Genomic DNA, 25,144 nt, shown 5'->3' on the forward strand with positions numbered 1-25,144 from the left:
GCTGTTCTCTGGGGGGGGGGGGGGGCAGGTAAAGGAGTTTGAATTTGATAGACTGCTTTTTCTGTGTGATTTACAGGTTTTAGACAGGTACTTATTTTGTACCTGGGGCAATAAAAAAGAATCGCCATACTGGGCCAGACCAAAGGTCCATCAAGCCCAGCATCCTGTTTCCAACAGTGGCCAACCCAGGTCCCAAGTACCTAATCAAATCTCAAGTAGTAAAAACCGATTTTATGCTTCTAATCCTAGGAATAAGTAGTGGATTTCCCAAGCCATCTCAATAATGACCTATGGACTTCTCTTTTAGGAAATTATCCAAACCTTTTTAAACCCTGCTAAACTAATTGATTTTACCACATTCTCTGGCAATAAAATCCAGAGTATAATTACACATTGTGTGAAGAAATATTTTCTCTGGTCTGTTTTAAATCTACTACTTAGTAACTTCATTGCATACCCCCTAGTCCTAGTATTTTGGGAAGGAGTAAACAAGCAATTCACATCTCCCCTTTCCACTCCACTCAGTATTTTATAGACCTCTATCATATCACCCTTGAGCCATCTCTTCTCCAAGCTGAAGAGCACTAGCCGCTTTAGCCTTTCCTCATAGGGAAATTATCCCATCCCTTTTTTCATTTTTGTCTATACCTTTTCTAATTCCGCTACATCTTTCTTGATATGGCGTCCAGAATTGCACACAGTATTTGAGCTGCGACCACACCATAGTGTGATACAAGGGCGTTATAGCATTTTCATCTTTGTGTTAAGCGTCTTGCCCAGAGTCATAAGGAGCTGCAGCTGCTCTGACCACTAGGCTACTCCTCCACTCCAGGGTTTATTTTCTGGAATTCTAGCCAACATAAAGAATTTGTTTTCACTGACTATCATATACTTTATGAATAAGTGCCTTTGTAGTGTAAATTTCTATATCCTATGTTTATCTTTAAAGGTATTCTGTTTGTGATACGAACTTGTTTTTGACAAAAATATACTTGACAGATTTTGGAACTCACCTCTTCCATGATTGCATTCTTTTTATTATGGGTTTCATAAAAAGCTGTTAATTTGATGATAAAGAAGGGGATCAAGAACAGATCGGAGAAGGTTATCATGCCATGGTGCACCCTCACCTGAGGTACTCCATCCAGCACTGGTCACCATACATGAAGAAAGACACGGTACTACTCGAAAGGGCCCAGAAAAGAGCAACTAAGATGGTTAAGGGGTTGGAGGAGCAGCTGTACAGTGAAAGATTAGAGAAACTGGGCTTCTTCTCCCTCGAACAGGATGTTTAAGATTGGTGGAATTCAAATAGACTCTCTGTATCAAAGAGGTGTCACACTATTTCTTAGCCCTTCAAATGTCTCAAATAAATATTCTCTCTTATAAGGTAGTGTGGCTCAGAGAATGTTAATTTATATGTGACATTCTCTGGAATTTAAGTTAAGATTGCATGGAATTTACTTTATTATTAAATACAGGTGGTGAAAGTATGTGGAACACGGCTCATGGAATTCTTTGCAGTGCCAATTTGTTTGACGTAGAGAAAGAGAAAGGAACAATTTGAAAAGTAATTGTAACAATGGTGAAACTAAAGTAGATAGAATAGAATTGCTAATCAATGCGATGGATGTGTTTGTTTTTGAGTGCAAATTAACTCAAAACGCAGCTCGATAGTCAACAAGCAAACAGTCATTTCATCATCCACCATCTGCAGCCGTTCTCTTTTTCTCGATTTAATGTCGGTCAGAGCTGAAGATCTAACGGTAACAAAGCCTGGATTGCTTTGTTGCTCAAGTTAGGATAACACTGCACAAAAACAAGGACTAATCACATCAAAGAATGATGCTTGTCTGGGCGGTTGTATCCTTATGCACATAGATGCTCATAACATTGACAGACTCTTACGAACATGACATTCATGTCATCTTTTCTTGTGTATACTTATGAAGGGAATTTTTAAAAATAAAGTAAAATTCTGGAATCTTTCTTGGCATACCCAGAATCTCTTTGGGGTACACCCCTGTGCCATGGCACACAGTTTGAGAAACACCGATGTAAAAGCAGAACTAGGCTCGAGATCTGCTATGTAGGGTAGATAAGTATGGATTCCTTTGGAGCATTTCTGGGTGTTCTTGATAAGAGAAAAGGTGGTAATATGCTTTGTGTCGTGCAAACTCCCAATAAGAAAATGTTTTAGAGCTCTGCTATCTTGTTTCAAAGTGCCAGCTAAAATAATTAGAACTTGATAAGCCATAGAATTAAGATTAAAAGGTGCTATACACAGGTTGCTATTAGATCTCAAGATTGTGAGAAGACTTCTGTTATTCACATTCTTTATCATTCCTAGCATTCTTTTCACCGTCGCCACACATTATGTAGATGGCTTCATTGACTTATCAATCAGAACTCCCAAGTCCTTTTCCTGGGAGGTCTCTCCAAGTACCGCCCCGGACATCCTGTATTCATGCATGAGACTTTTGTTACCGACATGCATCACTTTACACTTATCCACGTTGAACCTCATCGTCCCTGTCAATGCCCATTCCTCGAGCCTGATTACGTCACGTTGCAGATCTTTACAAGTCTCAGCAAAGGAAGTCCAAAGTTGGCTTCTGTAATGAAGCCAGAGTCAGATTTGCCTTAAAAACCAAAAGCTACATAATTTTATTTTAAAAATGCTTATTTCATGCAAGACAGTGACTGGTTTAGAAAAACCAACCCATTCCAGTACATAGCTGAGAAATGCTGATCTGAATATGTAGTATAAATATCTGGGCTTATGATTGACCTAAGGAAAATAAATCAGAACCAAAGAAATTGTACATCTTTCTGAATAAAGGATTTCAGTTCTAAAATTCACCAAGCTGAACAAAGGCACATTGGCAGTTTTTATACCACTTAGGAAACTGAAGACATTTTATGCAACTGAGTTAAGAGTGCCATCTACAGACAACCATAGAGACTACAAACCTGTTGCTGTAGCCTTCAATCTCAAAGCACTAGAGCAGGGGTGTCCAATGTCGGTCCTCGAGGGCCGCAGTCCAGTCGGATTTTCAGGATTTCCCCAATGAATATACATGAGGTCTATTTGCATGCACTGCTTTCATTGTATGCTAATAGATCTCATGCATATTCATTGGGGAAATCCTGAAAACCCGACTGGATTGCGGCCCTCGAGGACCGACTTTGGACACCCCTGCACTAGAGGGAAAGGGACTTTATACTGCCTTTTTGTATTACTTATTTTATACCTGGGATAACGGAGGATTAAGTGACTTGCTCAGGGTCACAAGGAAGTCCAGTGCAAGCAGCAGTATTTTAATAGCAATAATTATACGGGATTTTCATTAGCCTAACAGTATATTGGAATATCACAGATCTGAAGTGTAAAGCCAAGCAAAATCCCCTGCCAATCTTAGCCTGTCTGCTACCCCTCCCAACCATGTGTATGGAGGGGAGGAGGGACTGTGACACCACTACAGGCATTTCCTCTGCTGTCACAAGCTAGGACCTCCTCCCCCCTATAGACAATAACCCCTGACGTCAAAGAAGGTGATTTTTCTCCCAATAGTAGCAAGAGTTCTGGCAGTGGTAGGGGTGGAGAAAGAGTGCTTTAAATATATTTTAAAAAGTAGATGAAAATCTCACTTAGCGAACTGGAACAACTTCAGCAAAAATAAAACTCCGTCTTACCAGAAACAAACCTTCACCCCAGTCCCTACAACTAATGTACAAGTAATCACTAAAACAAAAGCAGGACAACTCGTATTTCTATAATAAAACGATGTACATATAGAAATGTGACAGCAAATAAAGGCCAAATGATCCATCCTGTTTGCCAATCTGCAGCATCTACTATCTCCTCTGCCTGCCCATGCTGTCTTGAATTTAAACAGACAGTCTCATCTAACTGCACTACCACCCTTTCTGTAAAAAAGTATTTCCTTAGTTTACTCCTGAGCCTATAACCTCTTAACTTCATATTATGCTCACCTGTACTTTAATGCCATGGATATATTTAAATGTCTCTAAAATATCCCCTCTCTCCCAGATTATATATATTGAGGTCTATAAGAGTGTCCCTCTACTACACAAAGACAGACTACTGACCAGTTTTGTAACCATCCTCTGGACCAATTCTGCACAAAGTATTCTAAACAAGACTTTACCCGAGACTTATACAATTGCACTATCTCCTCCTTTTACCTACTGGCCATTCCACTCCTTATGCACCCAAGCATCCTTTTGGCTAAATATTCAGATATATTTCTGGACAGAGACACATTCTAAGTGGTTACCTGAGGCAGTGGGCAACAGTGAAAAAGAATGGCAATAACAGAAATGAGATTTGAGGCCTGGTTTCCCTCCGTTAGAAACATGATGGCAGATAAAACCCAAATGGCCCATCCAGTCTGCCCATCTGCAGTAACTATTATCTCTTCTTCTCTCTAAGAGATCCCACATGCCTATCCCACGCTTTCTTGAATTCAGACAGTCTTTGTCTCCACCACCTCTTCCGGGAGACTGTTCAATGCATTTACCACCATTTCTATAAAAAAGTATTTCCTTACATTACTTCTGAGCTTATCACCTCTTAACTTCATCCTGTGCCCTCTCATTCCAGAGCTTCCTTTCACTTGAAAGAGACTCAACCCATGCACATTTACGCCATATAGGTATTTAAACATCTCTATCATACCTCTCCCGCCTTTCCTCCAAAGTATACACATTGAGATCTTTAAGTCTGTTCTCATACGCCTTATGACGAAGACCATGTACCATTTTAGTAGCCTTCCTCTGGACCGACTCATATCTTTTTGAAGAGGCGCCCTCCAGAATTGTACACAATATTCTAAATGAGGTCTCACCAGAGTCTTATACAGGGGCATCAATACCTCCTTTTTCCTACTGGCCATACCTTTCCCTATGCAAGGTCATGCATTTGGGCTGCAAAATCTAGAGGGAACAGTACAGTTTAAGGGGAGAAGAACTTATGTGCATGACGGAAGAGCGGGACTTGGGTGTGATTGTATGTGATGATCTTAAAGTGGCCAAACAGGTTGAAAAGGTGACGACGAAAGCTAGAAGGATGCTAGGTTGCATGGAGGGAGGTACTGATGCCTCTATATAAGACTCTGGTGAGACCTCATTTAGAATATTGTGTACAATTCTGGAGGCTTTGATCACCTGCCCCATCGGTTCTAATTCAAAGCCCTCTTCAATAGATTAGCTAGCCTGCTGCCAAAGACACTTCTTCCCTTCTTTGATAGCACCTGACTGCTTCACCTTCTCTCCCAGAGCCATGAAGTCATTTTTGATATGGTCACAAGGGTACCTGGCAGTATCATTAGTGTCGATGTGGATGAGCAGCATTGGATAGTAGTTATCAGGCTTGATGAGTCTCAGCAAACTCTTTGTACCAGAAAGACAGCTCACTGCCGGTCCTTGCTCCACAGAATAGATGGCTACCACCGCAGGAGGAAGTTACAGACTGTGCATCTGGCCCTGCTCCCAAGGATATCCCTGAGGACCCAGACACTAGGCTGTGGACCACAGCGGCTGCAATTGTATCAGCAAAAAAAAGCAGGAAGTTAATTCCCACCCAGTTGGAAGAGAACAGCTGAGCCCTTCCTTTGTGTTTGCCATATGTGCAAACACGCTTGTAACCAATCCCAGCTGGCACACTGAGCCAGCTGTGATGCATTCTTGGCATGTTCTATGACAAAGGTTGTGAAGAACATTAGGTTTCTTATAGAAGCACTCAAAAAGAAACTGTCCTCAAATGTTGGCAATGTAATATATATTGTGTAGATCAGTAAATTCCTACTTTAAAGCATTAATAAAACACTGTGAAACAATGCATGAAGTGCTATGGGGATAATTTTAGAAAGTCATTTTTGGATGTATGTGGTAATACATGAACAATAGACCGTTTAGAAAATTGTTCCAAGTTTAAAAGTACATGCAATAGGATGCAAGTGTCCTTTTACTAGTAGTATGATTGGGTCAGAGCCCCAGACAGTCATAATGTATTCATGCAGATAAAATATCTTAATTGATGCACATACTTCAATAATGCATATGCAGTCACAGACACCTGCATCTATACACAGCAGATTATGGCATGTTGCTCCTCTTAACATCTCCTACTAGGAGATCTTGGTAACACATCACAGTCACCTTGGTGAACCCACGGTTTAACAAGCATCTTCACTTGGAAAGTTATCATTCTTTTCATATTTTCCTAATTTTGGTACAGTGAAGTTTTTTAGACCAATGATGGCAATTTTTGCTGATGACTTTACATAAATTATCAGCTGAAATTAATCAGAGGTCTCTTCGCCACCTACTGGTTATTTAGGGCTCATTTTTCAAAGCTGCAGTAGCGATCCACCCATAGCAAATGCACGGAAGCCCATAGGAACTGAATGGGCTTCGGTGCATTTGCTGCAGGGGAATTGCTACTGTGTCTTTGAAAAAAAAGGGGGCCTTAATTTGGAAACTGACATATATAGAAACACGATAGATAAAGACCAGATAGCCCCTCCGTAGCAACCATTACTAAAGTTGTCATTACACAGATATTTTAATTCTCTTTTGTTTCTCCTCTGTTCCTTGTGGGTTTTCTTTTTTCAATTTCGACACAGTAGGAATTCATCATTGTATAAAATATTTTCTTGTAGGAAAGAAAAAGTAAACTATTTAAATAATTGTATGATCTCAGTTCCTGGAAGGACAAATCAATTTTGTTGTCTAATTCATCAGTCGGTCATTGGCTAAAGAAAGATAATCTAAAACAGCTCTATTTAGAGCTTATTCCTCTCAATTGAATCTTGTTGATAGGACACTTTTAGTCACAAATATACATGTTGTGTACCTTTGAAACCCTGTAAAAAAAGAAATAACTTTGCATCTTCAGCATAAACCATGTCTACAACACAAAATGCACATAATAAACAGAGGCAAAGTTTAATAGATTCTGAAAAAGATAATCGTAATAGCACAGACTTGTCTCATATTTTTCAAAGATTCTGATTTATGAATTTTAAAATAAAAACCCCTCTCCAAACCAACTATGTATCTTTATCTAGCACAGTCAACAGGCTCTTCCAAGGCATTTGAGTGCTCTGTACATCCTCTGTATAAACAGAATCCACAGAGGGTAATTTTATTAAAAAGGCGCCACTGTGTCTTTATAAAAGACTAGTGTAAGCAACAGAAAATACACCTACCTTGCAGGTATGGACATTTACACCTGTACTCAAAGAGATGTAAAATGTCTACACCCAGATTATTCGTGTACATGCATAGATTAGCATATTTTATTTACATGCATACCTGTGAACTTTGATTCTATAGCAAAGTTCATACCAGGTCTCGGCGTGTACTTTCATACTGGTCAGTACTTTGAGGCCATTTACATGCAAAGGTAACTATATTAAATGACCTTTTTCTGCATACTATTTACCCAATTAATTTGGGTTCCAAGAGCTGTGAAGTCTCCTGGAATGAAGAGGTATGAATTACCACAGTTTTAATGTTCGTTATTACCCTGAGAACTAGCTCAGAACATTCAGCTTGATATCTAGTAACACGTAAAGTATGGTGAAAATAAAACTCCTTAAGTGATCTCTGTTATACAAAAGATGAAGTCAAGGTTCTCTTACTGACTTACTAAAAAGACACCAAATAAATATTTTTGCTAGGTTACCCAAAACAGTCAAATATATTTTACTTTGTTTAGAACCTGGATTTTATTTAAACTTATAAGATTGCTAAGAATCATTAAGCTATGGCTCAGGACTGAATGGTACCTATTCACTACCATTCAAAAGTCATCAATAAGGCAAACTGTGTTAGTACTAATTACAGCACTCTGAATTCCCATGGGCTTTTCTCCTTTAGTCATAAACATCCTCTTTTTTTTCTTCATTTTGGTACTTTTTGCCATCCACGAAACCCTCAAACCCGGTTCTTGAAGTTCATAGATTTGGTGCAAGCCAGTTAAGGAATTTCATGGCAAGTTCATAACCAAGGAAGCAGGCCTAAAAACAGATATACAATGTTCAAAGACAACTGCAGAAAAGCTTCTGGAATATGCAAACGATAGGGCTATTGAACCATGGTTCTTAAAGGCTTTAAGAGGTCTGGTTTTCAGGGTAACCAAATTTATGTCAATGAACTTAGTTATTAGGACTACATCTATGCAAAACACACACTTTCTTAGTGAACATACTGAAAATTTAAATTTTATGGCATTCAAGGATTGAAATCATCACCCATATCAAAATTATTATTTCAAGGCTATTCTCTCTCGTCATGTGAAGGGTGAATTTTACTTCTATGCAAAGTCAACAACCTCTTGTGTGAAAGGTAATAACTGTGAAATGACTTGTTATAAGGACACACTCTCTTAGTAAACACTAATATATACAAAAAAACATGTGCTATCAGAGTTAATTTCATGTAGTGAGAGAGGAAAGAGTAAATACACCAAAAAAATTTAATAAATGAACCTCAAAGACTCAGCAAGTATAGACACTGGCAACAACTATGCTGTTAAGGAGTACAGAACACTTATCAGTGGTTCCTTCAACCAGAAAAAAAAGAAGACCAACACAGAAAAAAAAAAGAAATCAAAAAAACTGGTTAGATGCCAGGTTCAGCTGAGAATAATCTCCCACGAAATAAGAGGTCCTTGTTGAGAAAGACTGGAACAGTGAGAATTCAATGTCTTGCTAGGGAGTCATGAGCCTTGTGTGTATGGAATGATTTGTGGGTTCTTTTAGAACTCTTATGAGATGAAGATTTTAGATACAAGGATATAGTGATGAGAGCGGAAGAACTTCAGAATGGGGATACGCTGGGGACTGATTATTATTTTTTTTTTTTGCAATTCCTTCTTCATGACACATCAGCTAAGTTTTCTCACTTTTGGGTTTTTTAGAATGGTTTGGAGAACTGTATGTTTTGTTAGTTTTTGAGGAGTTATTTTTCCTGATACCAGGCCTGGGATTTCAAGTCGGTCATGTTGAGATGATCTTAGAGCTCTGTTAGATTGATAGCGGGCCAGTTTCTTGTACCAGTCCTCTGGAAGATGAAAAAGCCAGGGTTTGATTTTTTTTTTTTTTAGGAAGGAACCAATGATAGTGCTCTGTACTCCTTAATAGCACAGTTGTTGCTGGGGTCTATAATTGTCGAGTCTTTGGAGTTCATTTTTTTAAATTTTTTATGCCTTTACTCTTTCCTCCCTCACTACATGAAATTAACTCTGATAACATGTTTTATTTTACTTTATGAACTGCCATATGACGGTAACTCCAACATCATCTCAAATGCTACACCATGAACCTGCAGTCTGAATTTAGGAGAAAGGTAAGCTTACACATGTATCCAAAACAGGACAGGCACCAGCCTGGCTAGCTGGCTAAGCCTGCAGTTCAAAGTGATTTTGAAAACAAAATAGATGTATCAAAGGTTAAGCTCTCTCCTGAACCTGAATAAAAACCAAAAAAAGAACCATCAACTGTACTCACTGCATTTGCTGGGAAAGCTCTGATCATAACTGCGGTGAAACCCTTATAAAGGGATGCCACTCCTTCCTCTCGAATTAATTCGCGTAATACATCTCTGAACCCATTGGGATATTTTCCTGCAGGAGCTGATGGGAAGAATATAAGGGGCAGCCATGAAAGGTCTTTCAAAGCATTTTAATCACACAGCCTAAACAAAAGAAACTTAAGATGTGCAAATGCATAGACAGGTTTATTTTATCAATCCAATTTTACTTCTTACTAAATTATTCTCTGTTTGGAATATACTTTTCTTCTGGTTATAAACTGCAATATGCAAATGACTTAGAATAGGGAGGCATGCAATTGATTTGTTATGTTAGATCAAAAGTCTCCAACTCTGGTCCTTAAGGGCCACAAACCAGTCAGGTTTCCAGGAGATCCTTTATGAACATGTAGAGAACTAGGCAGTGGGCTTGTAATTCAATTTCATATATACTAGTCCTATTCTCAATGGAGATGGATAAATAGTGGGAATTATCAGAAAAGGAATGGAAAACAAAGATGAAAATGTTATAATGCCCTTGTATTGCTCTATGGTACAGCCACACCTTGAATACTGTGTGCAATTCTGGTTGCTGTATCCCAAAAACAAATATAGCAGAATTAGAAAAGGTACAGAGAAGGGTGACAGAAATGATAAAAGGGATGGGATGACTTCCCTATGAGGAAGCGGCTAGGGCTCTTCAGCTTGGAGAAGAGATGGCTCAGGGATGATATGATAGAGGTCTATAAAATACTGAGTGGAGAAGGTGGATGTGAATTGCTTGTTTACTTCTTCCAAAACTACTAGGACTAGGGGGCATGCGATGAGGCTACTAAGTAGTAGATTTAAAACAAACTGGAGAAAATATTTCTTCACACAACGTGTAATTAAACTCTGGAATTCATTGCCAGAGAATGTGGTGAAATCAGTTAGCTTAGCAGGGTTTAAAAAAGGTTATGATAATTTCCTAAAAGAGGCCTTCCAGATGCAGCCCAGACTCGGGGAGAGACATGAGTTTTGTGTAGGGGTGGGGGGCACTGTCCTTTTTATCTTGTACAAATCAGGTAACCCTAGTTAATAAAACTAAGTTTTATGTCAAGCTGTACATTAGTTTGGGAGAATCTCTTTGTAAGGCAGTTAATAAATCCCAATAAATAAATAAATGATATGCATTATGGCTATCCTGAAACCCAACTGGTTTGGGGCCTCAAGACCAGCATTTGGGATGTGTGTTAGACTTTAGTTGCCTGACATTAGAAACAGTGACATTAATATGCACAGTAAAAGCAGGCATCAACAAAGAACAGCAACAGGACAGAAGCATAAAAGCTTTTCTCCCATACTGTGTTATCACTTCCTGCTAGATGACAACTAATTCTTTATAGAAATCTTAACTGTTTAATCATCATCAACTCTTTATGCAACATAAAAAGGGAAAACAATTCAACTTCTGAATTTTACATATTGTTTTGTCCTTACACAATAAACCCATAAAAAAAAAATAAAATGTTATGTTTCTCTGTGCAGCAACCCACTTAGAAATGCAGAGCTTGTCGTTTAGCAATCCCTTAAAGAAAAATACTCTGATGTACACCACTTCCTTCCAAACCAAACTAGTAGGGATGAAATACTCCGCTGAATAGCACTGAGTCACTCTTCAATGAAGGCTCTTGACAAAGTATTCAAAGGCAAGGAAATAACACTCCAAACGAACATCAGACTTGTCCACATACTCATATTCCAGTGGTCAATTATGGATGCAAAAGCTGGACACTACGGAAACAAGATAGAAAGAAGATTGACTCATTTGAGCTTTGGTGCTGGAGAAGGATTTTATGCGTGCCGTGGACTGCCAGAGAACTAGCAAATCAATTCTGGAAGAGATCAAACCGACTATGCCACTCAAAGCCCAAATGATGAAGTTATGATTGTCTTATTTTTGTCACACCATCAAAAGAAAAAGATCATTGGAGAAGGACATTATGTTTGGGAAGATCGAAGGAACCAGGCGAAGAGGGCGGCCTGCAATCAGATGGCTGGACATGTTGAAAACAACCATTGGGATTACACTGGAGGACCTTACTAGACTAGTACAAAACTGATCTCTTTTTAGATCTGTAACTCATCAAGTCACTAGGACTGAAACACAAGGCAGTGACACCTAACACACCACTTCCTCTCTTCACATAAGCGGGAGACAAACCCCAAGCTTTCCTGCCCGGAATGGTTATCCATTTTTCAGATGCCTGGTTTCCTTTGGTTCTGCACCAACATTGACATCCTTAGAAAGTAAAAGCAATTCCTGACAGGCCCATACCCTCTCCATGTCTTGATGGTTCTGTGAAAGTCTTAAATACTCTCATGATACCTGAGGTTCGGGATAGGGGGGGGGGATGAAGGACAGAAAAACATGATCCATACTTATTCTTTCAAAAAAACCAATCTTGATCAAACTGAAGTGCAGCTCTCTTTATGGCTTGATTTTTTTTTTTTTTTTCCTATTGCTATTCCTAGAACCTCAGGAGCATTCACTCAAGGCATTATGGGAAGATGCGACTTACAAGAACTTCTATCAAATGTAAATCAAATGGGCATCTGAGAAATGAACAGCCACCTCAGCAGGGTAGTTTGAGACGCAGAAGTGATTGACTGGGAACAAAGAAAGCATTCACCTTTGAAGCAGCTACATCAGTTTTCATGGCAGACATTTCCTCCATTAAACCTGTGGTTTAATGTCACTTCTGTTGTAGTGGGAGAAGCGATTTTTCAGTTTAGTCTGCAGGACTGGAAAATCAACCACAATGCTCACAGTACACTGAGAATTGCATTAAATCCAATGTTTTCAGGTGTTAAGGAACTTTACCTAATATTTTAAACTGGACCTGTTTATTTATTGCATAATGAAATATATTGGGACAGTCTATTCAAGATTCAGCTGCTTAACTTATTCTTCCTCAGCCCTTCAAGTCACTTCTTTGGCTCCCCATACTACTATTCATCTTCTTCCTGCTCACCTATAGTCCGCTTCTCCTTATCTTTCCCATGTCCTCCTGAACTCCCTTGCCTTATAACCATTCATTCAGACAAGCTGCTCAGTCTTCTACTCCACTGCCAGTTCTAAAACTCCATACTCTCCACCACATTCCTCAGACAGCCTTCCTAAACTGATGTACCATGCCCAAGCCCTGCTTAAAATGCCACTTTTGCTTTTCCTGACAATTGACAACTTTAGTTTCAATAGGCAAAGATGATATAGAAAGCCCACGAAAAGCAAACAAAAAAAGTGGGGGATCAGAGCACATAGAAAAGTGACTAAATGAAATGAAATGCTCTTTATTATAATTTCTCATATATAGGCCCCAACCATTTTTATTGTAAATGAAACGCAGAAAAATGCCAATACACAGCTCAAGTTATCAGCAGTGATATAAATATGCACATCTTATTACTAAATACCTACTATACATGGATAGCCATTCTTAGCAATTCTACTAGGCAAATATTACACAAAACAAAAAAAAACCCCACTGCAGTGTCTGCTGTTCCAGTTACAAAATAACAGCCCAGCTAATATACCAAACCTATTCCCCCCATCCCCCGAACTGTCTCAATATCCCAACACATTTAGTGTTATAAATGCAGATATCCTACAATAGCTCATTCAACAGTGAAGTTCGACCTTTGGGGTATAAATGATGTATATAAGGTTGCCAAACCAACAGGTAAGCATTCTTTTGTTTTCTGCTTCCCAACAAACCAATTGGTGCAACTGACTGTGCCAGTGCTAAAAGTCAGGGGGCTCCTCCATAGCCCAATACTGCAGGATACATTTCTTTGCTACTAAGCACTTCTTATGACACAAGAGTCTTGGCTCCTCTGGACAAGGGCCCATATGCTCCCGGTATGGCAAACACCAATTCAGTCACAGCATCCCTAAAAGTTACGTTCAATAGCTCTGCAATATAGTCTGTTATCCGAGTCCAGAATAGGACACAACCACAAAGCACGCCCAAAATTATTATCTCCCTGCCCTCATTTAGTGCACATAGCTGTATGCATACCTCCACTATCGTACAACTGTTTCGGAGTAAAATAAGCCCACTGCAGCATTCTATAATAGCTTTCTCGGAGCCGTAAGCTACTGATCAACACGGGAATACATCAAATACTGTCAATAAAATTCCAATGTTTTAAATTTAAATACAAATTTGTAACATATCTTGGGGGGGGGGAAGTTGAAATAAGGAGTTATAAATCCCCGATACTGTGGCTTCCACTTCTTCACAGCATGTAAAAAAGGCCCAAAGTTTAATTCCCACTCTCCGAGTAATGGAGGAACTATCTAAGGTGGATCAATAATGTGTCAATTGATAAGCAAACTGGTTACCCCAACCGGTCCCCACCCTAGTACTAATGGTCTCCAGTGACAACAATTGACAACTTTTAACCACATTTTCTAGAACTGAATTTTCTGGAGTCTTGTCTCATTGTATTATCTAGATTGTAAGGGCCACAGAACAGGGATCATCTCTTTTGTGTAGCACTACAAAAATGATAAAAACAGGAAGTGTGGGAGAATCGCTGTACCATGAGAGAAAACTACTTTCTTCATTCATTTACCCTAAAGCCTTTTTTTAACCATTTTTTTTTCCATAAAACAGCTTAAGTATTTGCCTTTTGTATGTATCTGTACCCATTATTCTGGTAAGGGGGTAAAAGCTGGAAGTCTTCTCAATCAATGTTTTTGCCTTTGTGGAAACACCACTTGTATATATAAAAATGATGGCCGATCTTTGCTCTACTCACCAGTCTGAAACCGGGATTTTAGTACATCAGGAGGAATTGCGACAGCCCAGTTAAAGACTCCAGCCATACCGCCAGCAAAGAGAACTCGGGGAACACTAAGGTCACTGGGACTGGGTTGATAAAAATGTGAAAATACATGATCAGTACTAAAGGAAAAACAAATCAGCCTCCACACACAAATTGGTAATCTGGCAATAAATAAGTATTGATTTATTGTTATGCATTTTAATTTTGATGAATGTTATTCTGTAACTCGTTCTGGGCGCTGTCAGGAGGACAGGCTAAAGAAATCAATAAATCAACCAAACAAGGGCTGATCTGCTGACTCACATGCAGTGCTGTACAATGCTCTGCTGAAGACAGAAGCCTTCTAGAGCTAGGAATACTGAAAAGACAACCCTTAAGAGGAGGGAATCCCAGCCATCAATCGCTGGCATCCCATAGGAGCCAGATATAGGGCTCATTGCAGCCCACCTGGAATCCTGCAATGTCTGCAAAGGAGGAAATATAAAATATGGAAAGAAAACACCTAGATAATTGTGGCCCGGATTCTCTAAATAGCACTGTTTTTTTTTTTAGGCGCCCAAAGTCTGTAAAAAAAAAAAATGCCATTGAAACAACATTTTTAACTGAGTTTTAAGGCACTTACTGGTGCCTAAAAAATCAGCACCAGAATCACACCTTTGTAGGCACTTTAGGCTGCCTACCACCACTGTGGGTGTGGCTAACGCCAGAAATGGCATTAGGCAGCCTGAAGTGCTTCTGTAGGCACGCTTCACATCATAGGTAGAAGCTGGAAATGTAGGCTAGGAAAACCCCTGCCAGTGGCGTGATTCTGTACCCAGTGCCAGCGCATGATTGTCACGCGATTGGCAGCTGCTTTAAGGCGGCCGCAACAACGGCACCGGCTACAGAAACTGGGCCTTAGTGCCAGAACACAGCACCAGTTCTAACCAAGCTACAGGTCCATTAGTGAAACCCTATCAACATACACAGTAATACTCAAATCTTAGTCACCTCTTTCCTTCTGGCGTGAGAGTGGTTTTCAGCCAATCATATGTCATGAAGTACATCCCAGTAGCTGGAACATCTGAAACCCACAACAACTGAGATCTGAGATTAATAGTTTCTTTAAAAAGGAGGCTTTTCCCCTCTAATATACATTTTCCTATGGCCTTCATTTTGAAATGTAAGTTGGGCAGTGGCAGACAAAAAACCCAGAATGTTAGGAAAAGAATAGAGAATTAAATAAAATGTATTGCTCCATGACACCTTCAATATTGTGTGCAAGTCCAGCTACCATACCACAAAGATATAGTGGAATTGGAAAGATAAATGAGTAAGGAGATGGAACAGCTCTCATATGAGGAAAGGCTCAAGGGGCTGGGGCTCTTCAGCTTAGAGACAGATAGATGTCTACAAAATCCCGAGTGGAGTTATTAAATTAAAATCTTTCAAAAAGTACAATAATTAGGGTGCATGCTATAAAGTCAGTAAATAGCAAACAAATAAGAATATTTTTTTCACTCAGTGCATAATTAATCTCTGGGGCTCATTTCCTGAGAATGGAGTAAACCCCCCCCCCAAAAAAAAAAAAAAAACAATAGTATAGCTGGGTTTAAAACAAAACAAAAAAAAGGGTTTGGACAAATTCTTGGCAGAAAAGTTTATAAACTTAAGGTAGACCTGGGGACAGCAGGACAGAATCTGTTCCCATAATGCTATCTTAACTCTCAGTCTTAGACAGTGATTACCTCTCATGAGCGTGAGCACTGTTCCTTTGTAAACGCCTCGAATGCCTGCCTCTCGATACAACTGTTTTGCACAGTCAATTGGACCAGAATATTTGGTTTCGCCTGAGGTAGCCTGGATCTGGAGAATGAGTTGATGGTTTATCTCTGCCTTCATTTTCCCATGTCTCTATGAATTGTCACCCACATGAGGTTCCCTTCAGATCAGTAGTCATAGAAAGAGCACATTTATTCCCCAAAGTGTCACAGAGCTGTTCTCCACAGCCAAGGTCCAGGGATCTGTTACAAACTAGAATGCTCTTCCAGCTACTGCCCATCAGCTATAACAAGTCCAGTAGGATCCATTGCTGCTGGTATCTTGTGCCTCTTCTCATAACTTACTATTTGCATACATACATACATTAATCCTTTATTCACGCCGCATAACAAATCTTGATAAAACATCGTAAGTTGGAAAATTGGACTCTTAAGCTGTCTCTTTACCAACACACAAATACTGGGATTGGTTTTCAGGACTTATAATTTACAGGGGGAAAAAGAGACTTCCACTTATGCTGTTTTACTGAACATTTAAAGATATGCAGTGGAAGGTACTTCACCTGTAGAAGGCACTTAATTCGCTCTCCTGGAGCCATGATCACAGTTGTACAAACACCCGATAACATGCCTGCAGCAAACAGCTGGGGATATCTGCAAACAAATATTTGAGGAATCCAATGATTAGATGAACTGACAGCATCTAATCATTTCAAGCCCTCTTAGAAAACTTTCCAGAATCATATTGTGAGTGACATCGAAAATTATTTTTCTACAGTGGCCTGGACAGCATAAACAGCTTTAAGTAATTTTTATTCCGAATATCCTACAATTCTATGCGGATTACAAATTAGTCAGGCACTCAAGCATTTTTCTCTAACTGTCCCGGCAGGCTCCCACTCTATCTAATGTACCTGGGGCAATGGGGATTAAGTGACTTGCCAATGTCACAAGGAGCAGTGGGATTCGAACCCACAACCTCAGGGTGTCGAGGCTGTAGCTCTAACCACTGCACCACACACTCCCACTTTTAATGATAGGAATTCTATGAGCGTCAGAGCTAATATCGCCACAGTCGGCGAAAAAAAGCCTAATACAGCTTTGTAAAAGAGGGAAATTATGACTACAATTTTTTTAGGAATATTTTGGAGTGAATCAAACAACGTACAGAGGAATCCCCTTTCACTAGCGCATGTAATGTAATGTAATGTAATGTAATTTATTTCTTATATACCGCTACATCCGTTAGGTTCTAAGCGGTTTACAGAAAATATACATTAAGATTAGAAATAAGAAAGGTACTTGAAAAATTCCCTTACTGTCCCGAAGGCTCACAATCTAACTAAAGTACCTGGAGGGTAATAGAGAAGTGAAAAGTAGAGTTAGAGGAAAAATAAAAATAAAATAAACATTTTAACAAGACAGCATTGATCTAAATACTTTGGAAGGTAGAAGAGAGGAGAGAAAGGAATAGAAGCAGAAGGGGGAGCCGTTGAACAGTAGAATTCTGGAGAAATTTAAATGAAAGAAATAGAACAAAACAAAGACAAAAGGCAAAACAATAGATAAGATTAAAGATAAATCATAAGCTGGTAAGAAAAATAAAATAAAACTTTGTCTTCAATCCACGGTTTCAGCGTCAGTGATGAAGTGGAGCAAGTAAGTTTAGGAGGAGCGATTGACGTTTCCATGCTTACCACAGCTTAAAAGGGCTTTCCATAGGTCATCTAAGTTCTGAATGTGCATGCATAAACCATGTGCTAAAAATTTTGCAATTTTTCTGGAAAGGGGCATGTCAGGGGGAGCAGAGTGGGCATTTCTGTTCTAATCAGTTAGCATGAGGTAAAGGGGATGTGCTGATTAGTGTGGGATTAGTATGCGAGCCCTTACCACCTACATAATGGGTGGTCTTAACTTATGCCCATCTTGTAGGAATTCAAGCAGTTGCTGAAGAAAAGGGGGAGGAGGGAAGAAATTTAAAAAGGAATTGGATGGCATGGGGTAATAGCTACTATTATTAATCTTTTTAGGATTATTCATTGTATTTTATTAATCACCTCTACAAAAAAAATATCTGAGGCGATATAAAACAGATAAAATATATGGCCACCCCCACCCAACACAACATCATAATCATATCCCCAGTCTAAAAGATCAGTAAACTATCCTCAAATTTCATATGGCAAAGGCCACTTGCTATAGCCATGCTCTCACCCTTTTACAGAAGAGAAGGTTAATTCACTTCCTGCCAAAGTACAGCAGATTAGGATCTTGCTGGTGGAAAAGACTAAGATGGAAAAGACTTTGTACCTTATCCAACTTAGATGCAAAACCTTACCACAATGATATTGGAAAACATTTCTCCATGCAGAATCTAAATTATACACCGATAATATGGGATAAGCCAGGGGTGCCGAAAAAGTCGATCGCGATCGACCAGTAGATCGCACGGATGTGCTGGGAAGGGGCCTAAGGCTGGGATGTGCTAGGAAGGGCATAAGGCTTCAATTGGCCCAGGCTGTTTAAGGCCCCAACTGTGGAGCATCTGCCGGAGGGGATATTGGGTGGGGGGTTGCTTGACATTGGTGGCGGGAGTGGGCATCTCTCCTGCTGCCAGTGGGGGTGTCAGAGGGGGCATTGCTTGGCAGTGGGAGGGAGTGGGCATCTCTCCTGTTGTTGGGGAGGTGTCGGGTGGGGGGTTGCTTGAGATCGGCAGCAGGAGGGAGTGGGCATCCCTCCTGCCCATCTATGATTTTTTTTTTTTTTTTTTGGGGGGGGGTTGTGTGTTTTATTCTGCACATGTGCTGATCGTTATCACCAGCGATGGGTACATGGAAATTTTGCAAACCTTCGCTACACTCCACCAACCTCATTTGCATGCACGGTTTTTGGAGAATGACTCACTTTTTTGAAATTGCTACAGTACTGGCTGCAACAGTGGCCCATTGTTTTTTAACACAAAGTTTTGAGAATCTAGCCCTAAGAGGGTCATACGCTTAAATACCAAAGGGCTCATTTTATTTCTACAAGCTGCACAGCAGGTAATGCATGCTGTTAATAAATGATCCTTACAAGGGCTAATGCAGGAAGTCAAACTTACGTCAATTTTTCATTGGGGGTCTTCTGCTGAAGCTTTACCCCTAAACCAAATCCAAAGAAGCATATTGCATACATGGGAGTTACTCCAAGGATAGGTGCTGCCATGCCTTTGTACAAACCTTTAACGCCCTGAAACAAACAAGCAGACTCCTTAATTTACCATGTACTGGAAAAAACAAATGTTCTCAAAAACATTTGGGGGCAAATTCTATAATTCCCCTTTTACAAAACTGTAGCACGGTTTTTAGCGCTGGACACATTGGTAACAGCTGCAACACTCATAGGATTCTTATGAGCATTAAAACTGTTACCGCCTCAGCTGGTGCTAAAAACTGTGCTGTGGTTTTGTTAAAAGGGGGAGGGAGGGTTAATTAGTAAATTGGATTCAATTATGAGCTATAATAGCTCATAAGTGAAAAAAAAAATTAATTGGGCCATAGGCTCCTATCTTAGGTGCGATTCTACAAGAAGTAGGTAGATGCCTATCAGCGCCCAACACCAAAGTAAGCATGTTTAGGGGCAGAGAAGGATTTAGGCACTGCTAGGCATAATTCTCTAAAGGACTTAGGTACCTACAACGTAAGTATTTATTTCTTTGTAAAATTTCTTGACTGCCTATGACTAAGCAGTTAACAGAATAAAACATTCACAATGGTTCAACAGGCAACATTCAAGGTACTGTCAACACATCACAATGATATTATAATGTAGAGAATTACATATCCTCAATCTTCAGTAATTACAGAGCAAAGATCATAATTCAAATTTCTCATTAGGTATCTCTCTACGACATAGCTTAAAGAAAGGCCTCCACATAGAGTTTTTAACATTTTCTAAAACTGTAATCGGTCTAAACAGTTCTTTCAAACCCTGGCCTACGTTATCACCAGTAGGCGCGATTTTGTAAAAAGGCAACTAAGCGTGATTGACATATGACGGGCACCATTTACAGAATTTCCCCCTTTGTCTTTTGCAGTAGAGAGAAGTTTATTTTTAACGCATTTAAGAAACTTATTTTAATTTAAAGTCCAGAAGACCTCCTCTTTTCAGTGGCTTTGGTTTTAAACCTCCGATTAAAATCTTAAACCTATTTTAACACTATTACAGACCGAAGACAACTTGGCCCAGATTCTCTAAAAGTGCGTCCCGATTTTAAGCAGCTGTAGGCGTCCTACAGCTGTCTAATCAGCCAATCGGGATGCACGTTTTTTTTAAAAAAATGCTCCCCAGGCAGGCCTGAAGGCGCCTCCGGGAGCCTAGGGAGACCCGCAAGATGCCTAAGCTCGTCTAAGGGCCTTAGGCGGGCTTTAGGCTGAACCTAGGCGGCCCTACGCGTCTCCCTAGTAGATGAGAAGCTTAAAAATGTAGGCCAGCAAAATGCTGGTCTACATTGTAAGTAAACGCGGCCGCTATACTTATCGCGGCAAGGGATCTCTCTGCCACGATAAGTATAGCGGGCCGTGGCCCCTGACCGATCACTGGCAGGAGGGTGCCCAAACCCTCCTGCCCGAAGACGCACCCCCCCCCCCGACACTACCGACCGCCCCCCCGACACTACCGACCGCCCCCCCCCCCCGACAATATCGGTCGCTGGCAGGAGGGTGCCCAATCCCTCCTGCCCGAAGACGCACCCCCCCCCCCGACACTACCAACCGCCCCCCCCTCGACACTACCGACCGCCCCCCCCCCGACATTACCGATCCCCCCCCCCCGACAATATCGGTCGCTGGCAGGAGGGTGCCCAATCCCTCCTGCCCGAAGACGCACCCCCCCCCCGGCGCTAACAACTCCCACTCCACCAAACCTGTTCTTACAGATGGGTCTTGCACATCGAGCAAGCAGGCAAGCCTCGTCGAAGGTCTGGACCTTAGACTTAGTAGGGATGGGCGGACCCGCTATTCCTAAGGCCTGATTGGTCCAGGCTTCTAGAGCCTGGGCCAATCAGACCTTAGGCTTCGGTGGGATGGGCCGGGAAGGGGCGGGCCCGCCTCATTTCGACGAGGCGTGCCTGCTTGCTCGACGTGCAAGACCCATCTGTAAGAACAGGTTTGGTGGAGTGGGGGTTGTTAGCGCCGGGGGGGTGCATCTTCGGGCAGGAGGGATTGGGCACCCTCCTGCCAGCGACCGATATTGTCGGGGGGGGGGGGGCGGTCGGTAGTGTCGGGGGGGGGGGGCGGTCGGTAGTGTCGGGGGGGGGTGCGTCTTCGGGCAGGAGGGTTTGGGCACCCTCCTGCCAGTGATCGGTCAGGGGCCACGGCCCGCTATACTTATAGCGGCAGAGAGATCCCTTGCCGCGATAAGTGTAGCGGGCCGTGTCTAATCTAACCCGATTCTCTAACCCGCGTCTGTAACATGGACGCCGGTTACCGAATCGGGGTTTAGTTTAGGCCGATTCTGAATAGGACGCCTCTCCCGGGCGTCCTATACAGAATCAGGGCCTAGGTGTCTTGCGGGCCTCGCCTTCAATATAGGCGGCCTGCCTGGGGAGCATTTTTTTTTTAAAAACGTGCATCCCGATTGGCTGATTAGACAGCTGTAGGGATGCCTACAGCTGCCTAAAATCGGGACGCACTTTTAGAGAATCTGGGCCCTTATGTCTGCAAGAGAAATGTCTAACTGCAATTTTTCATACATACAAACAATAACTTAAAAAAAAAAAATCAGTCTTAAAAGCTGTACCTCTTTGGCAAGTGTCTTTTTGAAACAGTCAAAAGTGCCTGAGTAGAATGGAAGCTCTCCTGGAGAAGGCTTTGGTTGTGTCTGGATTCGGACCTGCAAGAATTTTGTTTTAAAAATTACCAGTTAGGATAGAAGATGTATATTATATATAAAAAGGCAGTTTGTGCCTATTCTTTTTGCAAATAGTGTGCACTGGAATTACTGTGCGATACCCACTTATGTTAAATATGCTCTATTTTACCACTCATTTTATGTAATAGGACCTAGTTAACAGCAATAGTACACCTTTGTAACTCTAGCTGACCTGCAAATATGAGGGGTCTGTCACTAGTTAAATATTTTCCAGATTTTGCTCATTAGGAGTTGCAGCTCTGAATACAATACTGTCAGCCTAGCATTGCTAGCAATCAGCATTTTCGGTTAGCCTAACCAATGTCAGCAAAGGCCTATGGGAGATCATATCATTCATGTCTGACCTTTGGGGAATGTCATTGCAGACAGCCTTAATTAAATCAAATCAATGCTTTGAAGGTAACAAATGAACTTCCATTCATTAACAGATCTGGTAATCTTTATTTCCAGAGCAAACCTGCAGCAGGTGCTCATAAATAATTCAATGTTCCAGTATAAATTTTACAGGTTGGGAAAATATGTAATGTTAGTCTTCCCACATGTCCCTTCTACCACTAGGTATCAGACAGTATTAAAATGATGTCCTAAATCATCTAGCAAGGTGGTTAAGTGCCATAATGGATTTGATTGCCAGTTCCCTAGGATACTGTGTAGCATTCACAGCCACTGAGATACCTAGGGCTCCTTTTCAGAAGGCCCGTTAGCGCCTTAACACACGGTATAGTGTGCGCTAAAATGCCGCGTGCGCTAGCCACCACCGCCTCCTCTTGAGCAGGCGGTAGTTTTTTGGCTAGCGTGCGCTAATCCAGTGCGTGTGCTAAAAATGCTAGCGCACCTTCGTAAAAGGAGCCCCTAGTGTCTGGATTTAGGGCCTATGATTGTAGGGTTCTGGAAAGAGGCTGTTTAGGCCCCATGAGAAAATTAAATACTCAAAGGACAGGATCAGGAATTGGTTATTGGACAGAAAACAGAGGATAGGGTTAAACGGCCATTTTTCTCAATGGAAGATAGTGACTAGTGGAGTACCTCAGGGATCTGTCCTCCTGGGACCAGTGCTATCTAACATTTATAAATAATCTGGAAATTGGAATGACAAGTTAGGTGATTAAATTTGCAGATGGCACAAAACTATTCAGAAAGAGCTTAGGAAATTATAAAACTGAGCATCCAAATGACAGATAAAATTTAATGTGGACAAATGCAAAGTGAGGCACGCTAGGAAGGGGTCAGCACCTGAGAAAAAGATCTAAGTGTTAACGTAGATAATAAAATGAAACTTTCCGCTCCATATGCGGTGGCCAAAAAAGCAAACAGGAAAGGGATAGTAAATATGACCAAGATTATAATGCCTCTGTATCGCTCCATGATGCAATCTCACCTTGTTCTGTTCTGGTTGCATCTCAAAAAAGATATAGCAGAATTAGAAGAGGTTCAAAGAAGAGCAACCAAAATGATAAAGCGGATGGAACTCCTCTCGTATGAGGAAAAGCTACAAATTCCTTAATAGCAAAGAACAGGAAAATATCAATCAATTTCACTCTTTCAAAAAGCATAAAGACCGGGGGACATTCAATGAAATTACAGTACATGAAAATATGTTTTCACTTAAAGAAGAGTTATTAAGCTCTGTAACTCATTGCCAGAGGATTTCGTAGCAGCAGTTAACGTAGATGAGTTTAAAAACAGGTTTGGGCAAGTTCCTGAAGGAAAGTCCATAGTCTGCTACCGAGATAGATATGGGGGAAGCCACTGCTTGCCCTGGGATTAGTAGCATGGAACCTTGGTACTCTTTGGATTTCATGTGACCTAGATTGGCCACTGTTGGAAAGAAGATACTGGACTAGATGAACCTTTGGTCTGACCCAGCATGGCTATTTTTATGTTCACAATGATTTAATCAATTTCATATTAAGCCAGAAGCTTTTGCTTTCATCAGCGTTTCAGAAAGTAATAATACATATCTATAATGTGTACCACAATGGTAAGAACCACAACCTCAGCACCTTGAGATTCAGGGTTCAAATCCCATGCTGCAAATTGTGAACCTGGGCAAGTTATTTCATCTCTCATTGCCCTGGGTACATTACAGAGTGTGAGCCTACCAGGACAGAGGGGGAAAATGCTCGAATACCTGAATGTAAACCACTTAGGCCCCTATCAATCTATTGATCTTAGCTTCCAAGCTGTACCTAACAAGTCAATGATATGCTTTTGTCCGGGAGGGGGGGGGGGGGAGACCAAATATGGCTCTCAGGAACCCACATATTGATACCACTCCCCATAAAGAAATATCTGGAATTATCTCTTTAAACAAAATGAAAATTTAACATAGTAACATAGTAGATGACGGCAGATAAAGACCCGAATGGTCCATCCAGTCTGCCCAACCTGATTCAATTTAATTTTTTTTTTTTTTTTCTTCTTAGCTATTTCTGGGCGAGAATCCAAAGCTTTACCCGGTACTGTGCTTGGGTTCCAACTGCCGAAATCTCGGTTAATTTATGCTAATGGTGTATTCATACTAAAACCGATTACACCAATAGGCTTGTTTTATCAATTCATTTTATTTCATCCAGGATTTGTTATACCAGGTACCCAGCAATGGATCACAGCAGCTTTCTAGACTAATATAAAACGCAATCAATCAAAGAACTGCAATATAATCGATGAGATACAGAATTAAACAGTGTTCAGGGTCCAGTTCGTCTTCCGCGGGCTCCCACCTCTCCCTCCTCCCTCACCTTGATGGTGTCCAGGGGGTGGCCGGCGAAGACCAGGCAGACGCCGCCGACGCCGCCCGCGAAGAAGTTCTTGGTGACGCTAACGCGCTTCGACTCCTCCGACATGTCCGCGGCTCGTCCAGACGAGGCACTCGAGGGGAACGGCCGCCCGCGGCTCTGCTCACAAGGCTGCCCCTTCCTGCCTTCCTACTCGCCGCCAGCGCACCGTGCCAGGCTCGAGCCCTTTCCCGCCGCCGACCTTTCCCCTACTTCCGCCCCTCTGCCTCCGCCGACCTTTCACCTACTTCCGACGCCCCCCCTTCACTTCCGCCCCGCCGAGCTTCCTGCTTCCGCGGCGCG

At 41.2% G+C, this 25,144-nt stretch overlaps 1 protein-coding gene across 1 annotated transcript; it reads right to left on the reverse strand.

Annotated features, from left to right (window-relative positions):
- Positions 1-6,949: 6,949 nt before the first annotated feature.
- SLC25A20 (solute carrier family 25 member 20) lies at positions 6,950-25,060 on the reverse strand. Its single transcript, XM_033925992.1, has 9 exons — positions 24,806-25,060; positions 21,933-22,025; positions 19,255-19,382; positions 16,718-16,808; positions 16,122-16,239; positions 15,385-15,457; positions 14,368-14,477; positions 9,540-9,664; positions 6,950-8,048 (listed from the first exon to the last, which is right to left on the reverse strand). Exons 1-9 carry the CDS (start codon positions 24,908-24,910, stop codon positions 7,986-7,988), a joined length of 906 nt encoding a protein of 301 aa, XP_033781883.1. The 5' UTR covers positions 24,911-25,060; the 3' UTR covers positions 6,950-7,985.
- Between the last annotated feature and the right edge of the window lie 84 nt (positions 25,061-25,144).

This window comes from Geotrypetes seraphini, chromosome 17 (genome assembly GCF_902459505.1).
Source record: "Geotrypetes seraphini chromosome 17, aGeoSer1.1, whole genome shotgun sequence".
NCBI lineage: Eukaryota > Metazoa > Chordata > Amphibia > Gymnophiona > Dermophiidae > Geotrypetes > Geotrypetes seraphini.